This window comes from Clupea harengus, chromosome 16 (assembly GCF_900700415.2).
Source record: "Clupea harengus chromosome 16, Ch_v2.0.2, whole genome shotgun sequence".
In the NCBI taxonomy this organism is placed as follows: Eukaryota; Metazoa; Chordata; class Actinopteri; order Clupeiformes; family Clupeidae; genus Clupea; species Clupea harengus.
This window is the reverse complement of record NC_045167.1, coordinates 14,016,680-14,043,483: the sequence shown is the minus strand read 5'-3', so window position 1 is coordinate 14,043,483 and position 26,804 is coordinate 14,016,680. Positions and strand designations below refer to the sequence as shown.

The 26,804-nt window shown below is 44.2% G+C and overlaps 1 protein-coding gene across 1 annotated transcript; it reads right to left on the bottom strand.

Moving 5' to 3' along the window:
- Nucleotides 1-9,756: 9,756 nt before the first annotated feature.
- On the bottom strand, nucleotides 9,757-22,250 carry ccnd2b (cyclin D2, b). The gene is made up of 5 exons (XM_012823551.3): nucleotides 21,673-22,250; nucleotides 20,314-20,529; nucleotides 17,903-18,062; nucleotides 15,759-15,907; nucleotides 9,757-13,211 (listed from the first exon to the last, which is right to left on the bottom strand). The coding sequence occupies exons 1-5, from the start codon at nucleotides 21,865-21,867 to the stop codon at nucleotides 13,029-13,031; spliced, it is 903 nt and encodes a 300-aa protein (XP_012679005.1). The 5' UTR covers nucleotides 21,868-22,250; the 3' UTR covers nucleotides 9,757-13,028.
- Between the last annotated feature and the right edge of the window lie 4,554 nt (nucleotides 22,251-26,804).

The following is a 26,804-nucleotide window of genomic DNA, read 5'->3' as shown; positions in this document are numbered from 1 at the left end:
AGGTGCTTTGTGGTGTGCTGAGGAGGGATCAGTCTGTGGCTGAACGTGCTCTCCATCTGCTGTAGCTCGTCATAGAGGGGATGGGAGGGGTTCCTCAGGATAGCATCCAGCTTCCAGTGTTTCACTGACACCTGCGTCAATATTAAGGCTCCCTTTTTCTCTGTCCCTGTCAATACAGGCCTAACTGTATAACTAGGAGATAAGAGGCATCTTCCATACTCTACTCATTTTTCTTTCCATCTCTGTATCTTTATATCTATCTATCCCTCTACAACTACTCTTACACTCCATCTCTCTGTAACACACCATTTATCTTCTTTCCAACTTCCGTCTCTTCTTTATTTCTCTTCACCCTGACTCTTTTTCACTCTTCTTTACATTTTTCTTTCTATTTCTCTATTATTATTATTAAATTACCATAGCATAATGAGAACCATAACGGCATAACCATGATGGCAACAGTGTATGTTCTCTGTTCAATAAATGTTTTCCAAAAATCCAAAGTTATCTGTGTGGTAGTGTGTGGTCTGTACATGTAATTGTATTCAACATGCTTTAGAAGATACTACAGCTGGGCTGCCTGTAGAAGTCTTTTCAAAACATTTTAGGAATAGTTTATTAGAAGAGTTAGAAAAACATTATTCAAATAGCAGAGATCATGTTAACTGTGGTAGGTCCAAATAAATCACTACTTTTAAGTTCGTTTTCCCTCTTTAACGCAACTGTGACGCTTTGCTCTGGGTAGCCATGATCGGTCACCATGTTCTGGAATAGGACTGCAAGGAACTTCTTGAACCTTGTTTTAACCTTGGTGGAGTGATACATTCTAAGTGTGCTTAACTGTGCGCAAAGGTTTACAAGTCATATCACATTAGATGTCAATCTGTCTGTAAGAGTTTAACATAAAACCACTGTGGTTAAGCTCAGTTTTGCAGGTTGAAAAACATTTCCAACACATTTTCCACAATCGATCTCTATAAAACTAACGTAAGTGTCCTCCATGTCCACAAGGGGGCATTGGTGAGCCGAAGTACTCATAACACAGCACACCAAATCACACTCAGAACCCCAACCCACCTGATCTACGGTCTCTCCTCCTGGAGGTGTAAAATCTCGAGAAGACTGGCCTGCTGCGTTGGCAATATTCTTCAGGGCGTCCTTTGACCGTCCCTCTGCAACTCCGAAACTCTGTGGAAGCAAGTTCACCACAGCAGACACCTCATTTCATGTACACACAGTGAATGGAAAATTAGTTCACTAAAACAAAGCAGCAGTGACATGAATACATACATGTATTTCCTTATTTGACAATGCTACATGAGTTGCCAAATCTGAGCTAGTTTGAAGAAAACCAGGTCTATGCCAGAGGAGTGAATGTTGTTCCTTAATATGATTTCAGCTGTCTGAAGAAGGAACGGACAGAGGAACGAATAGAGAACTTAGAGCACAGTCAAACCGAATAGCCAGAAACACATCGACAGTATGACTGAGAAAAGAATGTGTTCTTTTAAAATCATTTTTTTTTAAACTGAAATGAATTCAGTGGAGTTCATGTCACATCTACCCGTTGCTTACAAAAATGAGGGCTTGGATATCATATATCAACACATGCTAAATACTAAAAGTTGTTTATTAACATATTTTGTACACTGGGAGCTGCAAACCTGCATGAATCATTGCAGAAAGAACATTCATAATGCTTGAATGACCCTCTACCAACGAGGAGTTGCTTAAACACCAGCTGAGTAGTTACTATAAATACACAGCTGTTGCTTTCAGTTGGAAGAATGAAAAAAATCCTCTTTCAGTGTCTGTTTCAAAAAGCCTAACTGGTCTACAGTCAGAGGTACAGCAGGTGCTTCTCTTGAATGCAGTCAACAATAATGCATGTGACTTGCTAAGCTTGTGCAGCTGCTAACCACAATCTACATGTTGGGAGTGGTAGAACATCTGCTTACATTTACTGAGGGAATAAGAGTGACCCAGTTAGAGGTAGGTCATTTAATACAACACACAACTCTGCACATTTTGCAAAGCAGGTCCAGACTAAGTGGTACATGTAAAATAGCACAGACAACTGCACAGCTATGAGGAAAAACAACAAAATGTGCCATCAGCTTAAAGATTCTTTCTGTTGATCATTTTGGGCCTACTACTCCACACTGAGAAGGGGTGAAGGGTTGCAGAATTGTGGCCCACACTAACCTGCTGTGCACGCTGCAGGTTGCTGGAGAAAGCCTTACTAAAGCGCAGATTTCTGAGGTACTGGCCTGCCTCCTTGGCTTGCTGGAGGCCCACCTCTGACAGAGGTGTATCTATCCCCTGTCCTACAGTGATGAAGAGGCAGACCTGGTGAGAGGAACCTCAGAACCTCAAAATCAAGCACTTGATTTCCTGTGGAAGGGTGTGTACAGTTGCCACTTGCGCTGTTTTCAGGCATCTGGTACCTCATCATGCAATGTGATAGGAAGCTATGTTTAGCTCTAGGTTAGCTTACACCGCCTAGAGGTTAAGTCAATTTGATACAGTAAAAATATAAGCTCATACATGTATCTCTGATGGGACAGTTAGTTGTAATCAGTGGTCAGTAATGATTACTACTGTACCTTGAAACAGCCTGTCCTTATTGTATTCTGTCTCAGAGAGAACAAGACAGTTGTAAGACATTGTGTGAAATGTTATGTACAATGGGCCTCATTCTCAAACATTTTCTTAAGTGTCTTCATAAACATCTTCTTCCGAACTTCGAAAGACCAACGGAAGAAAAGATCTCCGCCGGATTAATGAACGCCTGGAAATGGGTTCTTACACAGCCGAAGTGTTCTCAGCTGTGCTCCCCCGAATGAGGATTCTTAAATTGAACGCGCATTCTTGTACATGTTGGCCATGTCTACTACGGCGCACTTTACGAAGTACACTGCAATACAGTGCGTAGTGCACACTAAGCACTTACATCTGTAGTGCGTTCTGTCGCTGATTAGTGTTGTCTCAAATGGAACACTGACGGACGCAAATGTGCGTGCCTTTTACCCATAAATCTGTGCGCCAGCTTCCTCCGGCCAACTGGAAATTTTAAACAAAGATGGCGGACCAAACTCCGCTGACGGTCGTGTTTTGTATGTAAATGTACACCTTTTAGCGTTTTCTCGCTTAGATTTTTCAAAAGTTACCGAGAAATAGACACTGTACTATCAGATAACACAGTTATTGTAACCAGCAATAAAGGTTGAAGTGATTTGTGAGGCATCAGTCAGCCAACTTTCCAAACTGAAAAGCTGCCGAAAGGGCTCCTCCTCCTCCGCCATGTAGCCAAGATGGCACCTGTTTAGGGCGAGTAGTGTCCATCGTTTCACACTGCATTTTTTTTACCGTTTGCAGTACGCCATCCGGGTACTTTCAGTGCCCTGAAATCTCCTGGTTCTGTCAGTGTGAACGCCCTAAGCACTGAAAGTCAGTGTTTGAAGTGCACAAGTGCGCGGTAGTAGACACGGCCCTTGATTTGCATACATACATGCCCCGCCAGCTCCTTATAAGGGCACGCAACCGTAGTGACGTGTGCAGTCAGAATCGACAGAATCCACGCGAGAGCAACTCCAAAGCAACACAATCGACAGTCATGTCAAAGCGGAAAGCAAACACCGGTTGTGCACAGGTCAGTAAACGCAGATCTAACTTCACCGGTGCAGAGGTGGAGGTACTGTCGCAGAATGTAGATGTGTCCATTCTATTCCACTATGGCTATATCCACGCGATTGAGTTTAGTGCTTATGTATTTATTCACCTACATTTGCAGTGTTCGTGTAGTGCTTTTATTTATTTTAGGACATCCCGATGCCTCGTAGAATCATGACTATAAATATGAAACGTAATTGTTAATGATACAAATATTCTCATATTTATTATTATTATTATAATTATTTAAATCCGAGGATGTCTGTAGAATTGATGTGAACGCAATCACCAACGATATGTCACAAATTCAGCCCTTAAGAACATGGGCGCACTCAAATCTGGCCGATTTAGGACTGCTATTTAGCGTTCTTAAATTCTGTTCAAAGTTAAGAACGAATCCCAGATGAGAGGGGAGAGAGGAGGAAACAGAGAGGAGGAAAAAGAGGAGTGTGCTTTGTCCAAAATCAGCCTCTTTTTAATCAGCACGCTGGTTAAGCTACTAACTAATGATTGCTAACAAGCTCAAGTTTGAGCTTTTGGACAAAGCTGGAGAAATGTCATTTTTCATGTTACAAGCTTGTGCTTGTTGAACAAGTGGTGTGATAAATGACTTACTGGCTTTTACTTGTAGAGGTTTTACTGGTGTGATTGGTTTCCTCACAATCTGACAGTGTACTGGGCTGATTGACTGACACACGGAGCTGCCAGTAGCCCCGCCGGTTCGTGGAATAGAATGGACACATCTACATTCTGCAACAGTACCTCCACCAAGTTCTTAATAAGTTCTTTGAAAGGTGTGTGTGCCTAAGGCTCAGAATAAGCAGCACGTCTTGACTGAACACAGGTCACGCTAATGATGTTCGCCATTTACAGACATAATTTAATAATTTAATTTAATAACGTGATTTTTAATAACGTGACTAACCCTTTCATGTCTTTGAGAACATTCCGACTATAATATAGGGCTATGTCATGGCAAAAGGTGTCCGGGTGCCAAAAGGGGTCCGGGTGATGTAATATTGGCTTTCGAACGACTCTTGAGTGACAGTTGCTATACCAACGCTAGCATTACGTCACCAGACACTTTTTTGGAAGTGACAGACTTGCGCTGCATTAAATACCTCAATAACGCAATTTACCCCAGAGAATCTCCCATTATACTTCTCTACCTGAGACCAGCTTGCCTGTATTTGACCTGCCATAAACCAAGCAAAACAACCATGTGCTTGATGTTTGACTGTGTTAGGAAAGTTGTTGACTCGCTAGTTTGTTATAGTATCAAAGTAATCAAATTTCAGGTCCGCGCTAGCATCTTGTTAGCGATTAGCAATTCCTTTGTTGTGTTGCTCTAAGAAAGTTCTTAATGTGTTGTGATTATTAGACATATCTGACGGCACCCATAATTACATTTTCACAAAACAGGGAATTGTTTGCAGCACCTTTAACTGTAGAGCACAACGAAGTAATTGCTAATCGCTAACGAGATGCTAGCGGCGAAACCTGTTGAAATTTGCTACAGGATATCTGCAAGGCAGGTGTAGCTAAAACTACAGGCTAGTCCAGGGGTTTTCAACTGGTTTTGTCCCAGGGACCACCATTCTGACTAGAAAGTAATCCGCGGCCCACTGATGTGCCAGTGATTCCCAAGACAGTTTACAGTCCTGCACCCTTCTTTTTCATGTTTGTAACCGCCGCCGCCGCCACGCCCCCTTCCCCCGCGCACATATTCTGCCTATAACACTTAAATATGTGAAATTATCAGGGTACATCACTAACCGCTGCCGCCACGCCCCCTCCCCCCGCACATATATTCCGCCTATAGCCCTTGTCAGTGTAATTTCTTCGCTGAATATGGATCTACATCAGTATCTTTGGCAATGCGACTTGGCTATTCAGACTATTTAGATTGACATAAATATGTCTACGGGCCCAGGTATATTTATAAAAATTTAAAAAGTCAATGGTGAACTGATCAACATAGGCCCATGTCACGGACCCCCTGCAATGCCGCCGTGGACCACCAGGGGGCCGCGGACCCCCGGTTGAAAACCCCTGCCCTAGTCTATTAATATTGTGCCTAAAAGGACACTGTAACCCAGACACTTTTTGGCTATCAGTCAGATAGTCAAGAGTTGTTCGAAAGCCATCAGCTGCTTTTTAGTCGCTTAATATTGGCTGCCAGTCTCCTGTAAGTAAGCACATAGGTTTAGCCACTAGCATCTCGTTAGCGATTAGCAATTCCCCCGTTGTGCAACAATCTTAAGCGACTAAAAAGTAGCTGATGTCTTTCGAACGACTCTTGAGACTCACTGACTGATAGCCAAAAGGCGCCTGGGTTACGTAGTGTCCGTTTAGGCACAATATTAAGCGATTAAAAAGTAGCTGATGGCTTTCGAACGACTCTTGAGACTCACTGACTGATAGCCAAAAGGGGTCCGGGTAACGTACTGTCCGGGTTACGTAATGCTAGCGTTGGTATAGCAACTGTCACTCAAGAGTCGTTCGAAAGCCATTATGACGTCGCCCGGACCCCTTCTGGTGCCCGGACACCTTTTACCATGACAGTGTCGCTACACGATGGTAGTCCTTTGGGGTTTGTAGTCCCTCACATTGCGCATGCTCAGACAACAAAACGGTTTACAGCTCAACATCAACATATCTGGCTTGTCTTAACGCATAATGTAGGTTTATTTAACGTAATATTTAATAATGTTGTAAACGGTTTAAACATCAACATATGGGGCTTGTCTTAACGCATAATGTGGGTATATTTAATGTTATATTTAATTATGTTGTAAACGGCTAAATCGTTAAGGCTCTACGTCAACATATGAAACGAAACTGGGGAGAGACTTTTTGATCCTCCACCTCATCTGTTTTGTCCACTGTGACAACATCTTCTTTGTTTTTAAATAAATGGTCATGTTTTCAAAAAACTGGCTTTCGTCGCTTTTCTCCATGATTGAAAACGGATCTGTCGCAAAATGACGCATGCGCAATGTGAGGGACTACTATCCCCCAAAGGACTACCATCGTGTAGCGACACATGCCACTGAAAGATCTAACTCCTACTGCATGGCTATGGTCGATGTGACGTCATCGCATACCAAATGAAATGCAAGCTCTGGAGGAACATGCTGCCCTCTTGTGGTGAGACAGAGAGACATTATGAAGATTTTTCTATTAACCAGAAGAGGATAGCATTGTGCCAAGGACCCCTTTTTGAGACAAGCCAAAGATGAGCTGGAATTCTACTTCCAAACTAGATTTGCATAACCTGAAGGAAAGATAAACAGAACAAAAGACAGAGACAGTATAGAGCAGTGGTCACCAACCTTTTTTGGCCAAAGATCACAACCTCTGCCTTGGTGACAGGCAAGATCTACCTATTGAGGCGTTGAGAAAAAAAAGACTGTCCAGACTCCAGACTGTACTTACAACTTAACTTTTTATTTAGCCTAATTGTAATTGAATGAAATTAAACACTTTGGTCCAGCTTTCAAATTGATGTGGCCAAGAACACAAATCATTTAATTTCAGTGCAACATAAAAAGGAAAATATTTGTTAACCGCACACAATATGAACAAGAAAAAACACATTTGCAATGAGCAGGCTGGATATGAACTGCTTTTTTTTAATCAACTGAAGTTACAACACAACACTGACAATCTTTGTTTTCAGATCATTTGACAGTTGTTTTGAGGCCCCCATGTTTCCACTCTTCAGAGGAGAATCAAGGAGAAGCACATCTTGCAATTGGCTACCTTAGATAGTTTTTCTAATGATTGAATGCACCTTTCTATGGAATTGAAGGCTTAACAAGCTAATCAGACTAATTATGTGTTGCAATTATTCAGGATTGAGTAGTTACAGGTATTCAAATCATGAAAATGATTAGGGTGCCTAAATATTTCCACAGCCTATTTTACGACGACAGTACGACAGTATGCGTGCATATTAATATTTCGAAAACCAACGCGGTAATTGGAATGAAGTGGGAGTGGCCGATAACTAACATAAGCGCAAACGTACTCATGTAACGTGTCACCTTTAACATTAATATTTAGAAACACGTTGCAGTGTAAAACGAGTCGTAGAAGTTAAAATAGACAAATATCTGCCTGGAAAACCGTTCGTTTGGGTAAGCTAATCTATAAATAGACTTATGATATCGTTTTTTTTAACAAACTGGCCGATAACCAACATAACAATGACATCCAAGAGAGCTCGAGGATGTTATGCACGCGAGTTGAGCCTAGTTGCGAGCCGGCAGACGAGCTGTCAGAATGTTGGAAATCTCTCTACATTGGGCAGACATTCTGCAACTTTACCCAATCCGACAGTACCCGACAATGACCACTGCCGCACGCTGACCCAACTGTTGGTGTTTGTTGGCGTTTGTTGGAGAATGTTGGCGTTTGTCGGGGCAGTGTGCAAGCTGCTTTAGAAGGGGCATTTAGTGGGAAGGGCTCCATTTGTGAGAAATCGTTGGTGATTACGTTCACATCAACTCTACGGACATCCTCGGATTTAAATAGCTGGCGTTCATGAATCAGGCGGAGATCTTTTCTGACTTTGGTCTTCCGAAGTCCGTAAGAAAACATTTCAGAAGACACTTCAGAAAATGTTCAAATTTTTATTTTAATTTTTTCTGTATTTAAAAAATAATAATTTTGGAGATCGACAGGGAAGGTCTTCGAGATCGACACGTCGATCGCGATCGACGGGTTGGTGACCCCTGGTATAGAGTGTAAGCCTGGGAAGGTAAGAAGAAAGATAGGTAGTCATTATGGCAGTGGTTGTTAGGATTTTTCTAAGGTGATTGAGGTTGTTGTTAGGGTCTTGCTAGGGTAGTCATGGTGGTTGCTAGGTTGGCATTATGGTAGTGGTTGCTGGGATGTTGCTAGTGTAACTAATGAGATTCCTAGGGTTTTGCTAGGATAGTCATGGTGGTTGCTATGGTATTGAAGCGGTTGCTAAGCTGGTTGGAAGGGTAGTCATATTGATTGCTAGGGTTGCCATTATGATTGTGGTCGCTAGGGTGTTGCTAGGGTACTCATGGTGGTTGCTATGGTAATTCAAGTAGTGACTACGCTGGTTGCTAAGAAAGCCATGTTTTTTTTTATGGTATGGTAGTTATACAGTAAGGCCTGTATTGACAAGGACAGAGAAAAAGGGAGCCTTAATATTGACACAGGTGTCAGTGAATCACAGGTGCAAGCCAGTTTAATGACCCTATTATGATGTCACAATCGCCCAATGCAAGTCTATAGGATACATTGTATTAGTTTTTCTTTAATATATAAAAAGTTTGAAGATCAGAAAAAGGAAAAATACATAGCACAAGTGCCTTTAAAAGTTTGAATGAAGTTTCCGCGTTAGGCAGTTTGAGCTGAATTAATCTCAGAAAAACCTACAAAGAAGAAGTATAACAGTACAGTGCATTGTTTTTGCATGCACAGTAATAATCACCACCAAACATGTTGTCCATCCATCCATCTAACAAAAACCCTGGGTTTTTAAAAAACATTGTATCCCCAGCCTTCATTTTAAAATCGACAGTGAAGAGTCATGAGACACAAAATAACGGCCAAAATGCTATTTAAAACATGCAAGATCACATCAAATTTAAAACAAAATATCCTCCTGTCATCTTCTGTGGCCAGCCATAGAATCCCTCTCTTTCTTTTGGTATCCTTGACTCCTTTCCTTCAAATACTTCCTCCTAGGTTTACAAGTTTGATGTCACCGTCATGAGCCCATCCGCAAACTTTAGATAATCTGAGGTAAGCACAAGGCCTGGACCCAGGTCTGGTGAAAATGAAAATGTCCATGGTCTGGAGCAAATAACTCTGTTTAGAAAAATATCTTGATGTGACTGTGTAAAGGACTGTTAAGAAAATGTGCCAATCTGTGGTCACATCACCTTCAAAGCACATACAAGTCTCCTACTGCCATACCCAAGCTCATACAAGTCTCCTACTGCCATACCCAAGCTCATACAAGTCTCCTACTGCCATACCCAAGCTAAAGCATGTTGAATACAATTACATGTACAGACCACACACTACCACACAGATAACTTTGGATTTTTGGAATTTTTTTATTTAGAGAACATACACTATTGAGGTACACGATGTTTACAGTGGTGGTGGGGTGGGGTGGGGGCAGGGTGAAACCCACACTGTTCTCTGAAACCAATTACTAAGGAAAAAAAATCCAAAATAAAAAAATATAATATGATTTCTGTTGCCCCAGACTCACACTTAGCACCTATAGACAGGACAACTGGAAAGACCCTGCCGCCAGTACAGGATTTGTGGAGTAGGGGGTGACAGTGCTGATCCCTCTACCCACAGCGACTCTTGTCTCAAACCTTATTAGAAGCATTGTGGGTGATTCTTGCTCTCTAACTAAAACAATACCTGGGAAATGGAGGCTTCCCAACAGTCCCTGCTCTCAGCAAAATAAAAAAATAAAAACACAAAAAAACAAAGAAACAAATAGACTGAGATTTGTGAGGTATGGCGGCGACAGAGAGCCTCTAAGCATTTCTACGCTTCTGTCTGACGTTGTTTTGTTTTTTTGTTTTGTTTTTCTGTCCATGTGACCTGTGGCAGTGACTGTTTCACTCGCTAGGACACAGTGAGGACAGAAGGGAAGAAGGACAAACGACTGCAGGGAACAGCGGGAGCAGAAAAGAAACACGCTTCTTTCCAATAAGCTACGTGAGCAAAGCACTTCCAGTCAAGGTCTGCTCCGCACCCTTAAACCTTCTCTGTTTCCTCTGACAGCAACCATAAAAGCTAAAGAAACAAACAAAAAACTATATACATATATGTATAAAATAGCAGCACACAAAAGTGAAATATTACAGGTAGGAAATGTTATGTGTCTGAGTATGTGGGCATATTTAGGTCTACCTGTGTTAAATGCCGGTGTATATGTGTAAGTGCATGTGGGTGTCTGTGTGAGTGTATGTGTGTGTTATTGGACAAAGAATAGCTTTTCAGTTTTAGCAGCGTAGGAAGGAAAATTAAATACAATAAAAAATACAGAGTATCAATTCAGAGCAATACAAAGGAGAAAGAAAGAGCAAGACACTTTTCACTCATAGCCTTTGGTCTTCAGCAAAGCAAAGTAAAGACACTACAGCTGATCATGTGGTAGGGCTCAACTGCATGAGCATACCAACACACACTGACATGTCCAGAAGAACTACACACAATCACACACACACACACACACACGCATATACATGCATGCACACACACACACAAACAAAAATATAAGCATGCCCCTTTTGTATGGAAGACACAACCTGAGCTAGCAGTGTGAACACAACTCAAATGCGTTGGTTCTTTATAAGCAATGGCAGCTAGCTGTATTTAGATTTTCCTTCCTTGTATTACTCAACATTACAAAACGCACCTAGAAAAGGTAACGCAGTGCATGCAATCACTTTACCACATAGTTCAAATAAAGGGATTTTTTTTCTGGTAGACAAAGTCTCAATTTCAGAGGAAGAAAGGAAAAAAGGAGAGGGAAAATAGCCAACAATTGGTCGAGTCAAATCTGCTTTGAAGCAGGCAAAAACTAACATTCAAGTCAATAAACACTTTTAACAATGAACAATGCGCAACACAAACATAAATCGCAAAGAAAGCTTGTTCTATAATTGATTTTGGTCTAGAATTTGAATATCACCTATGCTGTGGTTTACCCTCACTGGGAATGCCTTAGGTGGGATACCAGCCCAGAAAAAGAGCATAATTTAAAAGAAAGAAAGAATAATGACAATATAAAAAACAAACACCCCTTCAAAACATTTTTTAAACTCAACTATTCCTTGGCCCCTCGGGGAATGTGTTTTTTTTTTTTCTTTTTTTGTTGTTTAAAAGTGCATTCGTGTTGATACATTTTCCGCATTTGGCCTGTGACTGAAAACATGAAGAAAACTAGGGAATAAATGATCCAGCACACTTATTATGGTTCCCTCGTAATCACTGCCACAAACAGAAACTAGAAAAACAGCAGCCCAACTATGCATGAGCTAGCGCACAGCTATCGATTACTGGTATTCAGGATAACTGTCTGCACTCTGAAACACAATGAGATACAAAAAATGCAAGCATTATATAACTAATGAGGACTGGAAGTGAACCCTCCTTCCTCCTTCTCCTCCTCATCATCATGAAGAAAAAAAACGTTCTCAGTCCTTCGGCTGAACGCCTTGCTCTTACATGCTCACACCCTGTCAATCATCTCTTCAAGTTCATAGTTCTGATGCCCAGAACCCAGAATTCCAAGCTTCTTCAAAGCCCTGCCCTGGCACAATCCTCAGTTCCACTCATGAACCTGTGCAGTCACCTGCCCATTCCCTCATCCAACCTAGCATAGGCCTTCATTTTAAAAGCATTATCAGAGCTGTACGAACTGCATATATCCTCTGTGTATAACACCAAAGTGATGGGCACTACAATGTTTGATGTACGACTACACAGAGGAAGGAAAAAAAAAGGTCAAAAATAGCTCATAGTCAACCAATCGTACATATAACCAATAGATTGAGTTGATTATTTTAATCCTAACGTAAGGCTGTTTAGATGCTCATTCACCTTCCTCCACTACTCAACACTCACCACCTCACTTCTCTCCTCCTTTTAGCCTCCCGCTCCTCTTTCTTTCAGACTTGCTCTCTATCCCCCTCTAGCTGTGAGGGCCCAGCCCTCCCCTGTCCAGCACTAAACAGCTTAAATAAGAGCCAGCTCTGCAGCTGAGTGAGCGGTTTTTCCTGTATACGCCTGCTCATAAATGTTGCTCAAAGGAATTTGCATAGCTGAATGCATGCATCACATTACTTCAGAATATATCGTAGAGCTAATAATAATAATATTATTAATAATAATAATAATAATACATTTTATTTTCACAATACATTATGGAAATGAAATAAAATCTTTTACCATTGGAAGCCCCACCAATGTTTGCCCCTGTTTTCTTTTGTTGCTATACATATTTAATATTTGACTCTTTTCATACAGTTTCCATGTAATTTCAAGTATGCCGTCGGTAGCTTTCCTGTCTGTTCACCTGAGGTGCAATCAAGTCTTCAGATTTCATTCAAAAAATAGATATACGTATATGCGAAATTGATGTCTAATCAAAATGATATTCTGATTACTTGTACTGCTATAGTGAGTCACAGGCTTAATATGCGGGTTTTTAAAAAAATAAAATAAAATAACCTAAATTAAAGCTATTTTCTTATTTATGTGAGAAAATACAACTCCAGCTGCTGGATCGCCACGCTGGATGGGAGGAGACAGGGCAGTAAAGAGGGAGGGGTGGGGGCTCAGAGGTTGATGTCGCGGACGTCTGTGGGCGTGCTGGACTGACTCTGGGTCGCTGGGTCCACGCCTTTGCTGGCTGCCCGGTTGAGGGCCTCCTGCTGCAGACGCTGCTGCCTCTCCTGGCTCTCCCGCAGGCTGCTGCGCAACAGCTGCTCTATCTGTTCCTGACATGACTTCAGACAGTCCTGAGAAAGGGAGGGAGGAAGAGAAAAAAAGACAGAGAGAGAAAGAAAGAATGAAAGAAAGAAAGAAAGAAAGAAAGCACACTTCATTAGACAGAATTTACCCAAGACATGTACGAATGCAAACAAATGCACGGAATCTTCTTTAACTTTCCTATCTGGATATCAGATGTCAAACCAGTCACAATCAAATCAAAAATGTAAAAACACTTTGCTCTAGGGATGTGTTCATCAACTGTCAGTCAGAGTGCTCGGAGCATACTCTGGCACTTTGAAACCGTTCGTAAATTCAGAGTGCCATTGGAACTGTCATTCGTTTTTTTGGGAATGTCAAACTCTGTTCAGAGCGCACTCTGCTGAAGACACAGAGCGACAGGGTGTAATAGTTCAACTGCTACAGACTTATCTGTGAATTACAGGCGATAATTAGTCATTCAACAAAATCACTTAAATAGTGTTCATCATCCTCATTATCGGCAAACTCTTGAATTCCACATAAACCCAATTTCAACACAGCTGTTTGTGTTCTGTCTATTTTGATCCGTAAACCATCATTTGTTAATTTGTGGAGAGATGGAATGCATTGTTTTTGCCATTTTCGAAGTGGCAGACTGAATTTATGAACGCACCCTAGGGCAGATTGACTGTATACATAGAATCTTGACTCATCTTCAGAACAAGATCTGCTGTGGTAATAAGAACATGCAAATCACTATGGTCCTTGCAATTGCACAATTTATTTTCCTCTGCCAGACAAGTTTCCCACGATCAAGGCACTATGACCTCAGCAGCCTGTAAATGTGGTATTAGTGTTACGAGGGCCCCTGCTGGCTACCTTAGCCCACTGCAGGCCCCTCGAAACCCCACACGCTTTGGATCAATTCTCTCTCCCTACTCTGATATTCTCTTTGGTCTCCGGATCATTTGGCACTTCCCCCAGTTTCCCTCTCTCATCGTGTCTCTCCCCTCCGTCTGTCTTTGTCCCCCTCTCTCTCTCTCTCTCTCTGCCACTGCCTCACTCACTCACTCAGGATCAGTTTTCTCTCCTCTCTTTCCTTTCCTTTCTTCCTCTCTCCCTTTCTCTGAGGTCTGGAGAGACAGACGCTGCTGGGAGTGTGTGGGAGGTCTGCCAGAGAGAGCCATGGGGGCCCTGAAGAATGCACGAACACACACACACACACACACACACACACACCACACACACACACACACACACACACACACACACACACACACACACACCACTCTCTGAGAGGCCAACATTCCACTCAGACGTACGGCTAATTAAAACCCGATGGGCCGCAGTTGGGGCGCCTGTTGTGACGGCTGCCCATGGCCGGTGTTGCCATAACGACACCATAACTAAGGCACCATTGGGAGCAGGTTGTTCCCTTTTTCTTGGGGGTTGTCTGGGGTGGGGGTGGGGGGTGGGGTGCTGGTGGTGGTGGTAAAACAAGAGACGAGAGGGGGGTGAGGGGAGGAAAAGTTGAAGCGCTTGCAACCTGAAACCTCTTCAGACTGCCGCGCTGGGCGGACTGACCCCTGATCACCAGAGACGGAAGCAAAACCCTGAGAAGATAAGCACATCTCCGTCTCCAGTTCAGCTCTGGTGTTTGTGTAAAGCTGAGGTTTAACGGGGGGCCTTGAATAATAATAAAAAAACAACAACTGAAAAGCTAGAAAGGGTGTGTGGGGGGGGGGGGGGGGGGGGGGGGGCATGTTGGGGTTGAGGGAGGTGTTAAATGTCTTCCTGTACCTTCTTCCTAAAGCGGGACGTCCTGCATTAGGCATTCAAAACACGATCGCCGTGGAGATGTGAGCCGCGGTAGGGACGCATGCGAGGGGGATGTCTTGCGTCCCGCCACAAGAATGCAGGCCCCGGCTTCTGAGAAGACGTTCCCTCGCCGCGCCTCTTTATAGCAGCAGTCTGGATCCCTCGCCAGAACCCACAGGCTCTCTTTTCATGGAACTGAAATAGTTTCAATGTGCAACTACTGGAGTCGCAGGGAACTGTTTTCTGGAAGCTTCTCCAAACTACTCCCCCAATCCCCTGCCACCACTACCCCAAACCCAATCCCCCCACCAACCCACAGCCCCAGAAAAAAAAGGTAAAGAGCTAGGGGAGGGGTTGCCATTTTGAATCATGGCATTTATTTTGTGTCCAATAAAATCCTCATCCTCATGATGATGCCAACGCCTCTCTACACCACTGGTGTCAGCAGACTACAGTTGTCTGCAGACAGCTTGATTGTGTCTTTGTCTTCACAGCCAAACCTTGTACAGCTTTTTTCAATCTGTACCACAGCCTGAAGCTACAGTACCATCTACACCACAATGACAACAGTGTTTTTAGAACACAGTGACTTATTTGCTGTGGACCATATTGCCCCAGACTGTAATACAGAACCTCTGTCTTGCCGCAGCTTAGAAACCCATGCCACAGCCATCGGAGCCAATGTCGCTGCACCAGAGTGGGTGCAGATCTCATTGTGGTGATGTGTCTTTTTTGGTTTAAGAACACACAAGGGAGGCGACGAGGGGGGTACTTACCACCTCCGTGTTAGTGATCTTGGCCAGCAGCTCGGACAGGTTGTCGCCGTGCAGCGCCCGCTCGGCACGGTCCATCTGGAGGCCGCAGACAGCAGCACCCACGCTGCCAGTGGCAATCATGGAGGGCGGGTACATGGCGAAGCTGAAATCTGGATAGAAAAACGGAGGTACGGTGAGGGTGGCATAATGTTACAGAAGAGAAGGAAGGAAGGGTTTAAAAAAAAAAAAATAGCGTGAGGAACGAGGAAAGGAAGCGTGACAAGAAAGACGTGAGAGGAGAGGGGGAAAGATGATGGAAGACAAGATAAGAAGAGCACGAGAGGAGGACAAGAGAGAGAAAATGAATGGGAGAGAGGAATGTGACCAACCTGTTTCAGAGCAACCACAAACCCACTAGCAAACACCCAATCACAAGAACGCCTTCTCTCCTGACTTCCCCAACGCCACATCTGTTGTCCATTGGACTTCAAAAACACACTAAAGGTTTTCAACCTGACTCTCACATGGGTTAAGGTTTCAGGCTAACTGGCAAGCTGCTTCTTTTTTTCTGCTCTTTTCCTCTCAGGCTGTATGGTTTCCCTCAGCATGGCCCAACTGTGATTAGAGAAACAGGGGAGGAATAGGAACCAGCTTCCTCCTCCTCCACCTCCTCTTCAGTGAGCTATAAGTTCCAGAAACTGCTCCCCTTGGTCCTCCATTATGGCTCAAACGACCTGAGCAACAATCTGCCAGATGTGGGAGGAAACTAGCTTTGAGTCGAGTGCGGGAGGGCTTCATTTCAGACTTTAGGTTCCGTCCCTGGCCTTTTGTTGAGGTTTTTTTTTTAATCTTCCTGCTCTTGGACAAACAAGGATGCGACAGACAGCCTTGAATAAACACCCGGGGAGTAACCGGGGCCCCATTCCCTCTCGCGCTCTCTCTCTCTCCCTTTTTTTTTTTGTAGACAAGGCCAGCTGCACACAGGACGAGCTCTTGTGTCATGAGAACAACATTTTCAAGTGCAAATAAAACCCCAAACATTTAGATTACTCCAGAGCCGCCAACGCGCTCTGTTTTCATGTGGTTGTTTTGAGCTCAGATATAACTGTCGGCTTACGAAGGGAGGGAGACCACGAAAACACACCCAGAGGAGGAAAAAAATGTTAAAAAGGCAAAGGCAGCTAAAGTGGCATAAATAGCACCCACACTGCACTGCACAGCACAGCACCGAAGACAGCTTGAAAAATGGCTGGATGAATCTGTGGCCCTGTGTAACCCACACAAGGGGGGCAGAGGTGTCTCCGCACGAGGGCATTTTGGGAGAAGGGCATGCGTGCATGTGTGTGTGTGTGTGTGGGGGGGGGGGAGGCTAAGAGGCGGACAGACTCCATCGTTCCGCAAGGCCAACGCGCGTTTATTTTGGAGACATGGAGAGAGAGCGGCGAGGACAGGAAGGAAAAGACCGTGGCGTTGCCAGGCCCGACCAATCAAACCTGGAAGCCCATCTGTCAACAAACAGCGGGGGCTGTGGCAGCAGCTGCACCTGAGTCACTGCTCCAGAGGAGAGGAAGACTCCCTTTCGCGCGCCGTCATCGCATGAGAGGGAGTCCACTTCATCGCATCGTGGAGGGGTAGTCCACTTCAAACACAAAACCAACTTCCCCTCTGTCAGAGCCAGAAGCAATACAGTCTCTCATGACAGATGGCCCCATATTTTAATTTAGCCACTCTGTTACAAATCAATGAAGTGGGGGGGTGGGGTAAGGCTACAACATTTGGCAATGGTGAACAAAAGCCTTCTTCACGCGGCCCGACCCGTTTTAAGCTTGAAAAGCAAGGTTATTCTTAGGCGCCGAATATACATATAAGGGCTCTTTCCTGAAAGGCGCCTGGCCTGCAAGTAGAGAATGCAGAGGGAATGCAGAGGCTCCAGCTGAATAAGGTCAGCGGATCGAGGAACTGCATGAGTCATGCCATGGGAAAATGAGCACAACTGCCTTGCAGCAGCTGATGGAACTAAAGAGTGGAGGAAAGGGAAAGAGAGAGAGGGGATAGAAAACCAAAAAAAAAAAGTGGAAAAAATATCGAAAAAGGAAAAGACAAAGGGGAGGGGTGGGTGGGGTTTCTGCAAAAGCTGCAGCTGTCAAGCACATTTCCTGTCCTACCTGTCGCGCAGAGAGCGATGAAGGTTTGTGCGTGCTTCCGGATGAGCGACAGCTTGTCCTTGGGGAGGGGCAGCTTGTATAAGATGTGCTCGATGAAGTCGTGTGGGGTGACAGCTGCCATGTTCCACTTCAACTTCCCCAGCACTACCAACTCCCAGTCCTAAAGGGGTGGGGTGGGGGGGACAGACGGGAGGGAGGAAAAAAAAAAACACTCAGGTCAAGTGACTACAATTCCAAGGCACCACCTGTTTACATCCCAGAGCCAAATGTTGTAATTCATACAGGCCTACGCTGAGCTCTACTGAGAAGCGAGAGGACACATGAACAATGGATAAGCAACCAGACAACTGGCAGATCGGCCATTTCTAACAGTTGTAAGTAATGGACATGGTCATGGAAATGATTTTATATGCCTATCAGTTTAAAAGGTCAACAAAGATCATTTGAAATGACAGTTTCACTATGTACACATACGTACATGGTACACAACTCTTTTCTTTTTTATCTAAACTTTGCGGGAACCGTTGGCTGATAAGTATCAAAGGTACACAGCTGCAGCCTCCATTTTTAATTGTATTGCTGGATCCGCCCCCCTCGTCTCACTCTAGCTGCACTTATTGGCTGCCATCACCCCATGCACAGACCTCAGCCAACCAGAGGACTCCGTGCAACGCTCACCAAGCTTCCTTCCTGCAGACTCTCGCGGCATGCATTGCAATATTTGCACCTTTTTGGTGGCGGTGGCGAGGTGCTGCACGAGGCCTTTCCAAGAAGAGGAAGAGCAAACCCCAATTCAGCTGATCTCCAGCTTCCTTCTCACTTGCTTTTTTTTTTCTCTCTCTCTCTTCCTCTCTCTCCTCTGCGCTGTTGTACACGTCAACCAAAAAGGAGTTTCGCGCCACGAGCCTCTACCAGCTACCCCATTCTTGTACCGAAAGTCGTACGAGGACAGGGACAGCCCCAGGAGCCATTCTCTCATTGGGGACAGCCCGGTCCATGGCACCACTGTGCTGCTCAAGTGTGACCGATTACCGCAAGCCCGTAAAACGTAGGCGTTTACGCGCCAAAAGCAGGGTGATGTTCTCTCCCTCTTTCTTTTGTCTCTCTGTCTCCCTCTCTCTGTCAGGAAGTCAACCCCTGCGGAATCCCCACCAAATTCCCCCGCTGGTGCCAAAAGCAGCAGTTCATCTGAACAGGCTCTCAAAGCCATCTGCACACTATAGCCTCTTTCTGTACGGCTATCTACTGTCAACTGCTGTCTCTCAACAAAATGCCCTGTGATGCAACATAGAGTCCAGGCAGCTGGTGACCAGAGTGCCAGCGCACTGGTAAGGAGGGGGGGGGGGGGGCAAAGAGGATGTGGAACTCAAACCACTGTCTACCCTCAATGAGTCATGTTAGGCCAATTTTGCAACACAGAATGAATGAATGCATGATGCCGCCCCCTTTCCCTTCCACACTCCCCTCAGATACCAACAACAAAAAACAACATATTTATTTGTTTAGTCATTCATGCGGAAGCAAAAGAGGAAATGTTTATCAGATGCCGGGTGAGCAGCACACTTTGCTTGGCTGCTGCGAGGGGACTGATGTCTCCAGCAGCTGGTATTCCCCCTGCAGTTTACCCTTGCCTGCCTGCATGACTGACTGGAGGCACCCACTCAAGGGGAAAGAAAGCCACAAGCGTCTAACTAAAGCCAGAGTAGGTCTGAAGCAATAGAGACGCATAGAGAGAGAGAGAGAGAGAGAGAGAAAGAGCAAAGGCAATGAGAAACAGAGGGAAATAAGCTGTGAGCTGGGGTGGAGTGGATGGGGTGTCATCTGATGTAGACTGTTGGAATCACACCTGGATGCATTTATGCTACTGGCTATTTTAATCGATGACGGGAATCTAAATCAAAATGTTGCCATTCGCTGGCAGACAGTGGCCTTGACGACTGAATGTGTAAATAACAGCGTTAGCAACAAAGTTTAAAGGTATCAAAAACGTCTCTGAAAGACTAGGCTTTTCCAGCGAAAAGATATTTTTCGTTTAGCGCTCGTTGATGTGTTTCATTATGAGTGTTCTATGACCTTATAGAGCAACAATGTTTTGGGTAGAGCAGGCCCAGATCACAGGCGCTGACTCATTTCAACTCCTCGGCTTTGAGCGGAATCTTTCTCCCACAGTTCATTGCGCCAGTTAGGAAACTAGACCACTAGATGGCGGACAAGAGCACAGCAGTCAGTTGCGCACACTCCATTCCAGGCTACATTTTCCCCAGTCCGCCTCAGGCATCCAATGAAACACAGATGTTCAATGATGTTTCACAAAGTGAGGGGGTAATTGAATGACTGTTTTGAGAGGAAAAGAACTATGAATTATTTCATTGATACGTCTCAATTAGAAATTGAAGAAACCCATCGCTTACCAGGAGCTCTTGTGATGTGATTGAATTGTCTGTGTAGAGGCAGAGTTTTTCTGCAGTTAATGGTCGAGACTCTTTTAATTTCGATGCAAGAAACAGGCATACAGCTCCAAGAAGCTGCAAACAGCCCTTTTTCGTCTGGACCACTGCTAAATATCTATCCAAATAGTTAATTGCCAAAGGGAAGACTTCTTCCTCGCGGCTCTCTTCTTCACAAACCTATGGGGAGAGAAATGTTCTGTGAGCATTATACAGAGTTATAGCTACGCACAAATGCAATGTATAAAAGTAAAATAATCATTTTAAGTTGTTGAAAGACTATAGTGTGTTTAGCGTCGTCAATAAAATTCATTCATTCATTACTCTTTGTAGGAAGTCCATGACACCCACGCAAAAAACACCACCCCCACAAGGACGCTACTTTGTTCGTCACGTTTTCAAAAAATAATTTAAAATAGAAATAAATTATGCACAGATAATTTTTTCATCTGACATTGTTGCCGTACGATTACTTTATCATTCCCGACAATTGGGAAGATTGCAAACAACTGTTTAAACCGAATAAACCTTGAAAATAGATTTAGCTTTCGTGTCATAGCCGAGCAGTTACCAGTTTGCAATAGCCGACTCATCTAAAAAAAATTGCTAAAAATTATTCAGACAGAGAGAAATGCACAAATTTGGTATGAAAATGAAACCCAGTGTCTGTTCAACAAAACCAGATCACTTTTGATGCAAATATACGAATGCAACAGCGGTTATGGAACTTAAATCTCTAGAAATGCGAATAGCTTAATTGTGGGCTAGCACCCTACAGGAACTTCGTGGACGCTGTGCCTTCTAATAATTTTACTGACTTACAGTATTAGCGTAAATTAGCATTTAACTACAAGAACCAAAGGCCTTCAGTCCAAATAACAACAACAAAATGAATGTCATATATTAATCGATAATGTTAGGCTAAGACAAAAATACACACGGTCTCTCCTTCAGTGCGTCAATTTCTTTGGTCATAATATTGCACTAAGAATGCAATACAAACGAACCATGTGAATTACAGCTAAGCAAGTTGCAAATGGTCTTTTCATTTTACAACAGTTTATGTGCAAAACGTCGAGTTTTTGCAATATTTAGCCAACTGACTAGGCTACTCAACATGTCCAGCCAAGCAGTTCACGGGACACACCTTGGTTTAAAAGTTGCACGAAGAGACTTTACACATATTTAAAAGAATTGGCAACAAATACCCCTAGACTAGCAGGTAATGCCTATGTAATATCACACTTTGACAACAGAGCAAGACAGCAGTGTCTTTGACAAGAGACGAACAGCACGATAAATGTCTTGGAAAGTCCCACAAACCTCCAACATCCAAGTGGAAACCATCCGCCTCATAAACGGCTTAATATCCTGCTGAAAGTGTTTAAAGTATGGACACTGGGGCAGAAACCTGTCTTCAATAGTTAGCAGACTTTGCAATACTCTGTCATCGGAGAAAATATTTGGATCCTGCTGAGCTCTGACGACTGTGTCCTTCTCGAGGCAGAGGAGCTCCATGTTGTGTTCAGGTTTCTCCTTTGCGAAGACAATTTATCTTCAAAATAATGATGACATGAGGGAGGGGAGAAATAAACTCGAGGAAAATACTTTTATAGCAAACATTAGTGAGACTGCAGCAGTCGCCAGTACTGTCTTGCCTCTCTATGCTAACTTTTTTCCTCTCTCTCTCCCTCCCTCGTTCTCTTCCTACCGCCGTGCTCTCACTTTTCTCTTATTACATTTGAAGCATGTAAATGGGGTAGGCTATTCAAAAGGCCTATGACGCAAGCGGATTTTCATTCTCTGCCGCTGCGCGCTGGGTAGGCAATGGCTGACGATTTCTTGTTCTTACTGGCCACAGTTTTATCTCCCTCTTAGCCTCTGGATTGGAATAACTGAATGTATAGTATGCGATCACTTCTCTTTATTCACGTCTCGCTTCCTGTACAGTGTCACAAGCGACAATGTTTAACTTATGTTCGTTCGCCATTTTACGTTCATGATTATTTTGTCAAGTTTCTCACGTTCTACATTTTAAGATATAGTACACATCTTTTGAAAGAAAACTTTGACTTTGTTCGGATGGCTTATCTTTTGAGCAGCTAAAAACCTCTGCGCATATTTAATCATTTCTGAAAAGGCATTTTGCTCACTTCCACCTCACGTGCTCAGGCGCTCTGTTTCACGTGTCTTGTCATGAGCACCATGCATACAGTTTGGGCTAAGCAGGTGTGAAAGTCACTGTGCGTGTGCCGCTAAGGGCCAAAACGACTGTGAAAAGGCTCTCTCTCTCCGTTGGACTATAGTTAGGGCCACTGCTTTTTTTCCACACACACTCCATTACACACACTGATCCTATACCCGAAGGTTGAGCGTCACTCTTGCCTAAATGAACTACTAATTTGGTGAGAACTGAGAGGCTATATATTTCTCTTTCACTCACTAGGATGCACACACTGTAGAGACCATATCAAAATGACACCTAAGCCACATAAACCTGAAAGGGTACAGTTTTTTAATATTTCGCATAGGTTACAAATAGATTACCATTTTAATGTAAGATGCAACAAACAATCCTAAACCACCCAATCACAGGCAAAAACAATACAAATGTACCACGGGTACCACTGTCACTCCCACCTCCCTTTTCAGATCAAAGTGAAAAACAATGCATGTAAAGAACAATGTCAGGCTTTAATTCGCAGCCAAATGCTACGACTCCACTGGGCCCCTATGAAACTGGAGAAGCACAGTTAACCCTGCAAGGCTAGAGGATTGTCTCAGGGGGCGGGGGCGCAGTGTTATAGGGTGCCATACAGGCAAATCCTCTATGTCAAATCCCAAATCTAGATAAAGGGAGAAATGGGAACAATGGATATTTGGATATTTGCTTCCAAGTGGTTAATTCTGACAGGTGAAGAGTTCATTAACATATACAATTGTAATTAACAATAATAGTTTGTGTTGTTAACACCTGCGACTCTGTCATAAAGGCTAACTGTATAGAATTGTGATCATATTTCGTGCTACACAAACAGTCACAGGCGAGTATATTTTTTGTAGCAGTATTTATTTGTTCACCATCAAAAAGATGAATGCAGCAGTATTTAGGAAGTTAACATTAAGACAGGAAGGCAAAGAGTCACACTCAGAACTTTCTGCAATCACATCACGTGGCGAAGGTTAGGCTTTTAGAGATAGAGAGTTATTTTGTCTTCCGTGCACAAATGTTCCCAAGACCACATCGGGAAATGCACACATCCTCTAAGCGTAAAGTCACTATCTGTTATGCGTGTGAAGTTTAAATGAACTTCCTAGTGTCAATAATGTTCTCTAGCAAAGGTGCGCAACCCTTGCTATCTAAAGCCAAACCCTGAGATTGCAGTGATAATCCAATGCTTCAGAAAAGAGAGGTGTGTGTGTGTGTGTGTGTGTGTGTGTGTGAGTGCACGCGGTGCGTGTGTGTCTGTGTGTGTGTGTCTAATGACAACACATGTCAGCTGCTATCACCTTCTCCAAGTCACACAAAGGTAAAAGGGAATGCTTAACAGCCTGGGAAAATGTGTGGGAGCGTGAAATCACCTTGATCCAAAGATTCCTGCTGCATACCAGCCCATTGAAGCCATGAAAGCACAGGCAGTGACACAGACACTCAGACCACAGGAGGACATACGAACTAGGCAGGACGCCAATGCAAGTTGAGCAGAAGAAACAAGAGAGAGAGAGAGTCTGTGTGTGGGGGGGGGGGGGCGGAGCAGGAATATCCCACATTAATTCATTCACTTTTTTTATCTTTTTTTTTTTAAAGGTCACTATTACACCCATTCTAAAGTGAGGCCTTTTGAGGAAGTCGGCGTGGTTAATGATTGGTCAGGATAGGTCAGTTAAGATTTCAGGAGCCTCTGCTCACCCGCCCGTGGCTTGTGACTGTGTTTGGGTTTATTTGCAGGGCCTGATGTGCTCACTATGACTGGAATGCGGTACTGTGTGAATAGCAGTGTGATCTCTCCATGCTGTCTCATTATCGACGGCTCTCCGGCCAAGGACTCTGTAGCCAGGGCAAAAAATACACTCACATGCACACAAGCACACACACACACACACACACACACACACACACACACACACACACACACACAGGCATGCGTGAGCGCGCACACACGAACAGACACACACACACACACACACACACACACACACACACACACACACAGGCATGCGTGAGCGCGCACACACGAACAGACACATAGAGAGAACAAGACTCGCATTCTTTAAAACAAGGAAATATTCATAGAAGATTTGGCCGAAATGTATGCTCTACATTACAGGATTCTTTCAGTGTAAAGTTACATTTGCTGTATAGCTAATGGCTTCACTTTCTATGCATTGGCAAATTGGCAAATTTCAGTGTGGAATTCGGAAATCTGCCCGACAACAAACCCACATATGCTGTGTCACTCACTATCATTTTGCCTCTTATCAACAATGTCAAATGCAAAGCGTGGACTTATCACTGACAACTCTCTGTGAGGCCATCTTGCTTCCTGATGAAATGTGACTTGGGAGCTTTCCAACACCCAAAAATAATTTTAATGCAATTTCTGTGAACATGTGCGCCCTAAATGCAATTTTAGTGACAAACACAAACATCCAAAGCATCCGGCATATAAAGCACCCTGCCCCCCACCCTCTCCAGAAAACCCCAAAACAAATTGAAAAAAAGAAAACATCAGGAAGGAGGGCACACACGCGTGGGCATGTTAATCACCACCAAACGTGTTACACTGGATGCGCTGCACTGAGGAGAAAGGCGCCCACCGGAGTTCATTTTGCGCTGTCACGCAAGGGCCGGTCCTATAAATACAGACAGCCAGTCTCCTGATGACAGAGAGTGGATTGAGATGCCGTGTTTTCTACGGTGCCTATGCAGAGGGCTCGGTGATTATTTCCTGAAACTGTTCTCACATGTTCCATCAAAGTTCTCGAAAAATCCTCCGATAATTGAATTAACCTTATTACTGGCAGTAAATCGTTAAAGAGTCCTGATGTTTACAGCAAATTGGTTAATGTCCTCAGTGGGCTATATGTACACAGCATGGGGGGTGGGGGGAGTGCCAGATTAACTGTGATGAAGGGAACTCCAGTGGTGTCCACATGAGAGGACCCCCCCCCCCCCGGTTTAATATCTTCACCTCAACATGAACAGCATGAACAATAAAAACACACACAACACAACTCACAAACACAACAGTCTCTACAGGTCTGTTCTCCTTTTGCAGGACCGCGAGAAGAACGATGGAAAAAGTCATAAACTGGTGGAAAAGAGGGGAAGAGTGGGGGCGTTTTCCACTGCAGCAAATGAAAGCACTCATTCATCCCAGAAAGGCTAACATTTAAGGAAACAATGTTATAACAGCCAGCAAAATTGGGATTGGGTCGTTTCTATGGTCCTTGTGTGAGTGTGAGCACCTCATTCTCATTATCGGGGGCTTTTGTGCATGAGTGCATGTGGGTGGGTGGGAGTGGGAGTGCGCGCGTGCGTGCGTCTTGTGTGTGCCTCCCTCTCGCTCCACTCCCCTGGACTCCCACCCAGCGGCGGCCCCTCTTCTCTCACTCTCTTACGTCTGGCAGCTTGCGTCTCTCACTCCTACCAGTCCTTCTGGAGAACATTGCTCCCCTCTGTTTCATAGGCCTCAGGAGTAGGGGACAGAGGGAGAGGGGGAGAGAGAGAGAGAGAGAGAGAGAGAGAGAGAGATGGGGGAGGGAGGAAGAGGAAAGGGGGGTGGGGGTGCTGCGGAGGGTGCTGAGCACAAAGGGGAAGCCTGGGTTTAGTCATGAGCAGCGAGCGACATAGGTTGGATTTTTTGTGAGTGAGATCACATCCTTTCCTCTGAACAGAGGAGGAACTCATCCTCTGGCTGTCCAGACACACACACACACACACACACACACACACACACAGCCAGGAGGACATCTCCTGTGGGCTGGGAATGGGTGTGTCTGCTGGCTGTGTGTATATGTGTGTGTGTGTGTGTGTGTGTGTGTGTGTGTGTGTGTGTGTGTGTGTGTGTGTGTGTGTGTGTGTGTGTGTGTGTGTGTGTGTGAGAGAGTGCTGTTTTTGTGTGCATGCATGAATGACTGTTTGTGCATGTGTGTGGCTATGGGTGTGTATCCATACGCACACAAATATGTGTGTGCGCGTGTGTGTTTGCCTCTGTGTGCACACACATGGGTGTGGGTGTTTGAGTTCACACTGGTTATATCTAACTGCAGAAGAGTCGGAGCCACTCTTTAATTTCACTGTACAAGTCTTGGGAGTGTGTCTGGGGGGAAGGGGGGGGGGCCTTCCCTTTAGCCAATCTCTAAGCCCCCCACCCCTTAACTTTTATCTGTCCCACAGTTCTCTGCTCCTCTTACCACAGACCTCTTGCAAGGCCTACAGCAACAGGAGGAAG

Coding starts and splice junctions, on each gene's coding strand:
- ccnd2b (XM_012823551.3), bottom strand. CDS start 21,867: ATGGAGCTCCTCTGCCTCGAGAAGGACACAGTCGTCAGAGCTCAGCAG. Junction 18,063..20,313: donor TCACATCACAAGAGCTCCTG/GTAAGCGATGGG, acceptor CCACCCCTTTAG/GACTGGGAGTTGGTAGTGCT. Junction 15,908..17,902: donor CATCGCTCTCTGCGCGACAG/GTAGGACAGGAA, acceptor TTTTCTATCCAG/ATTTCAGCTTCGCCATGTAC.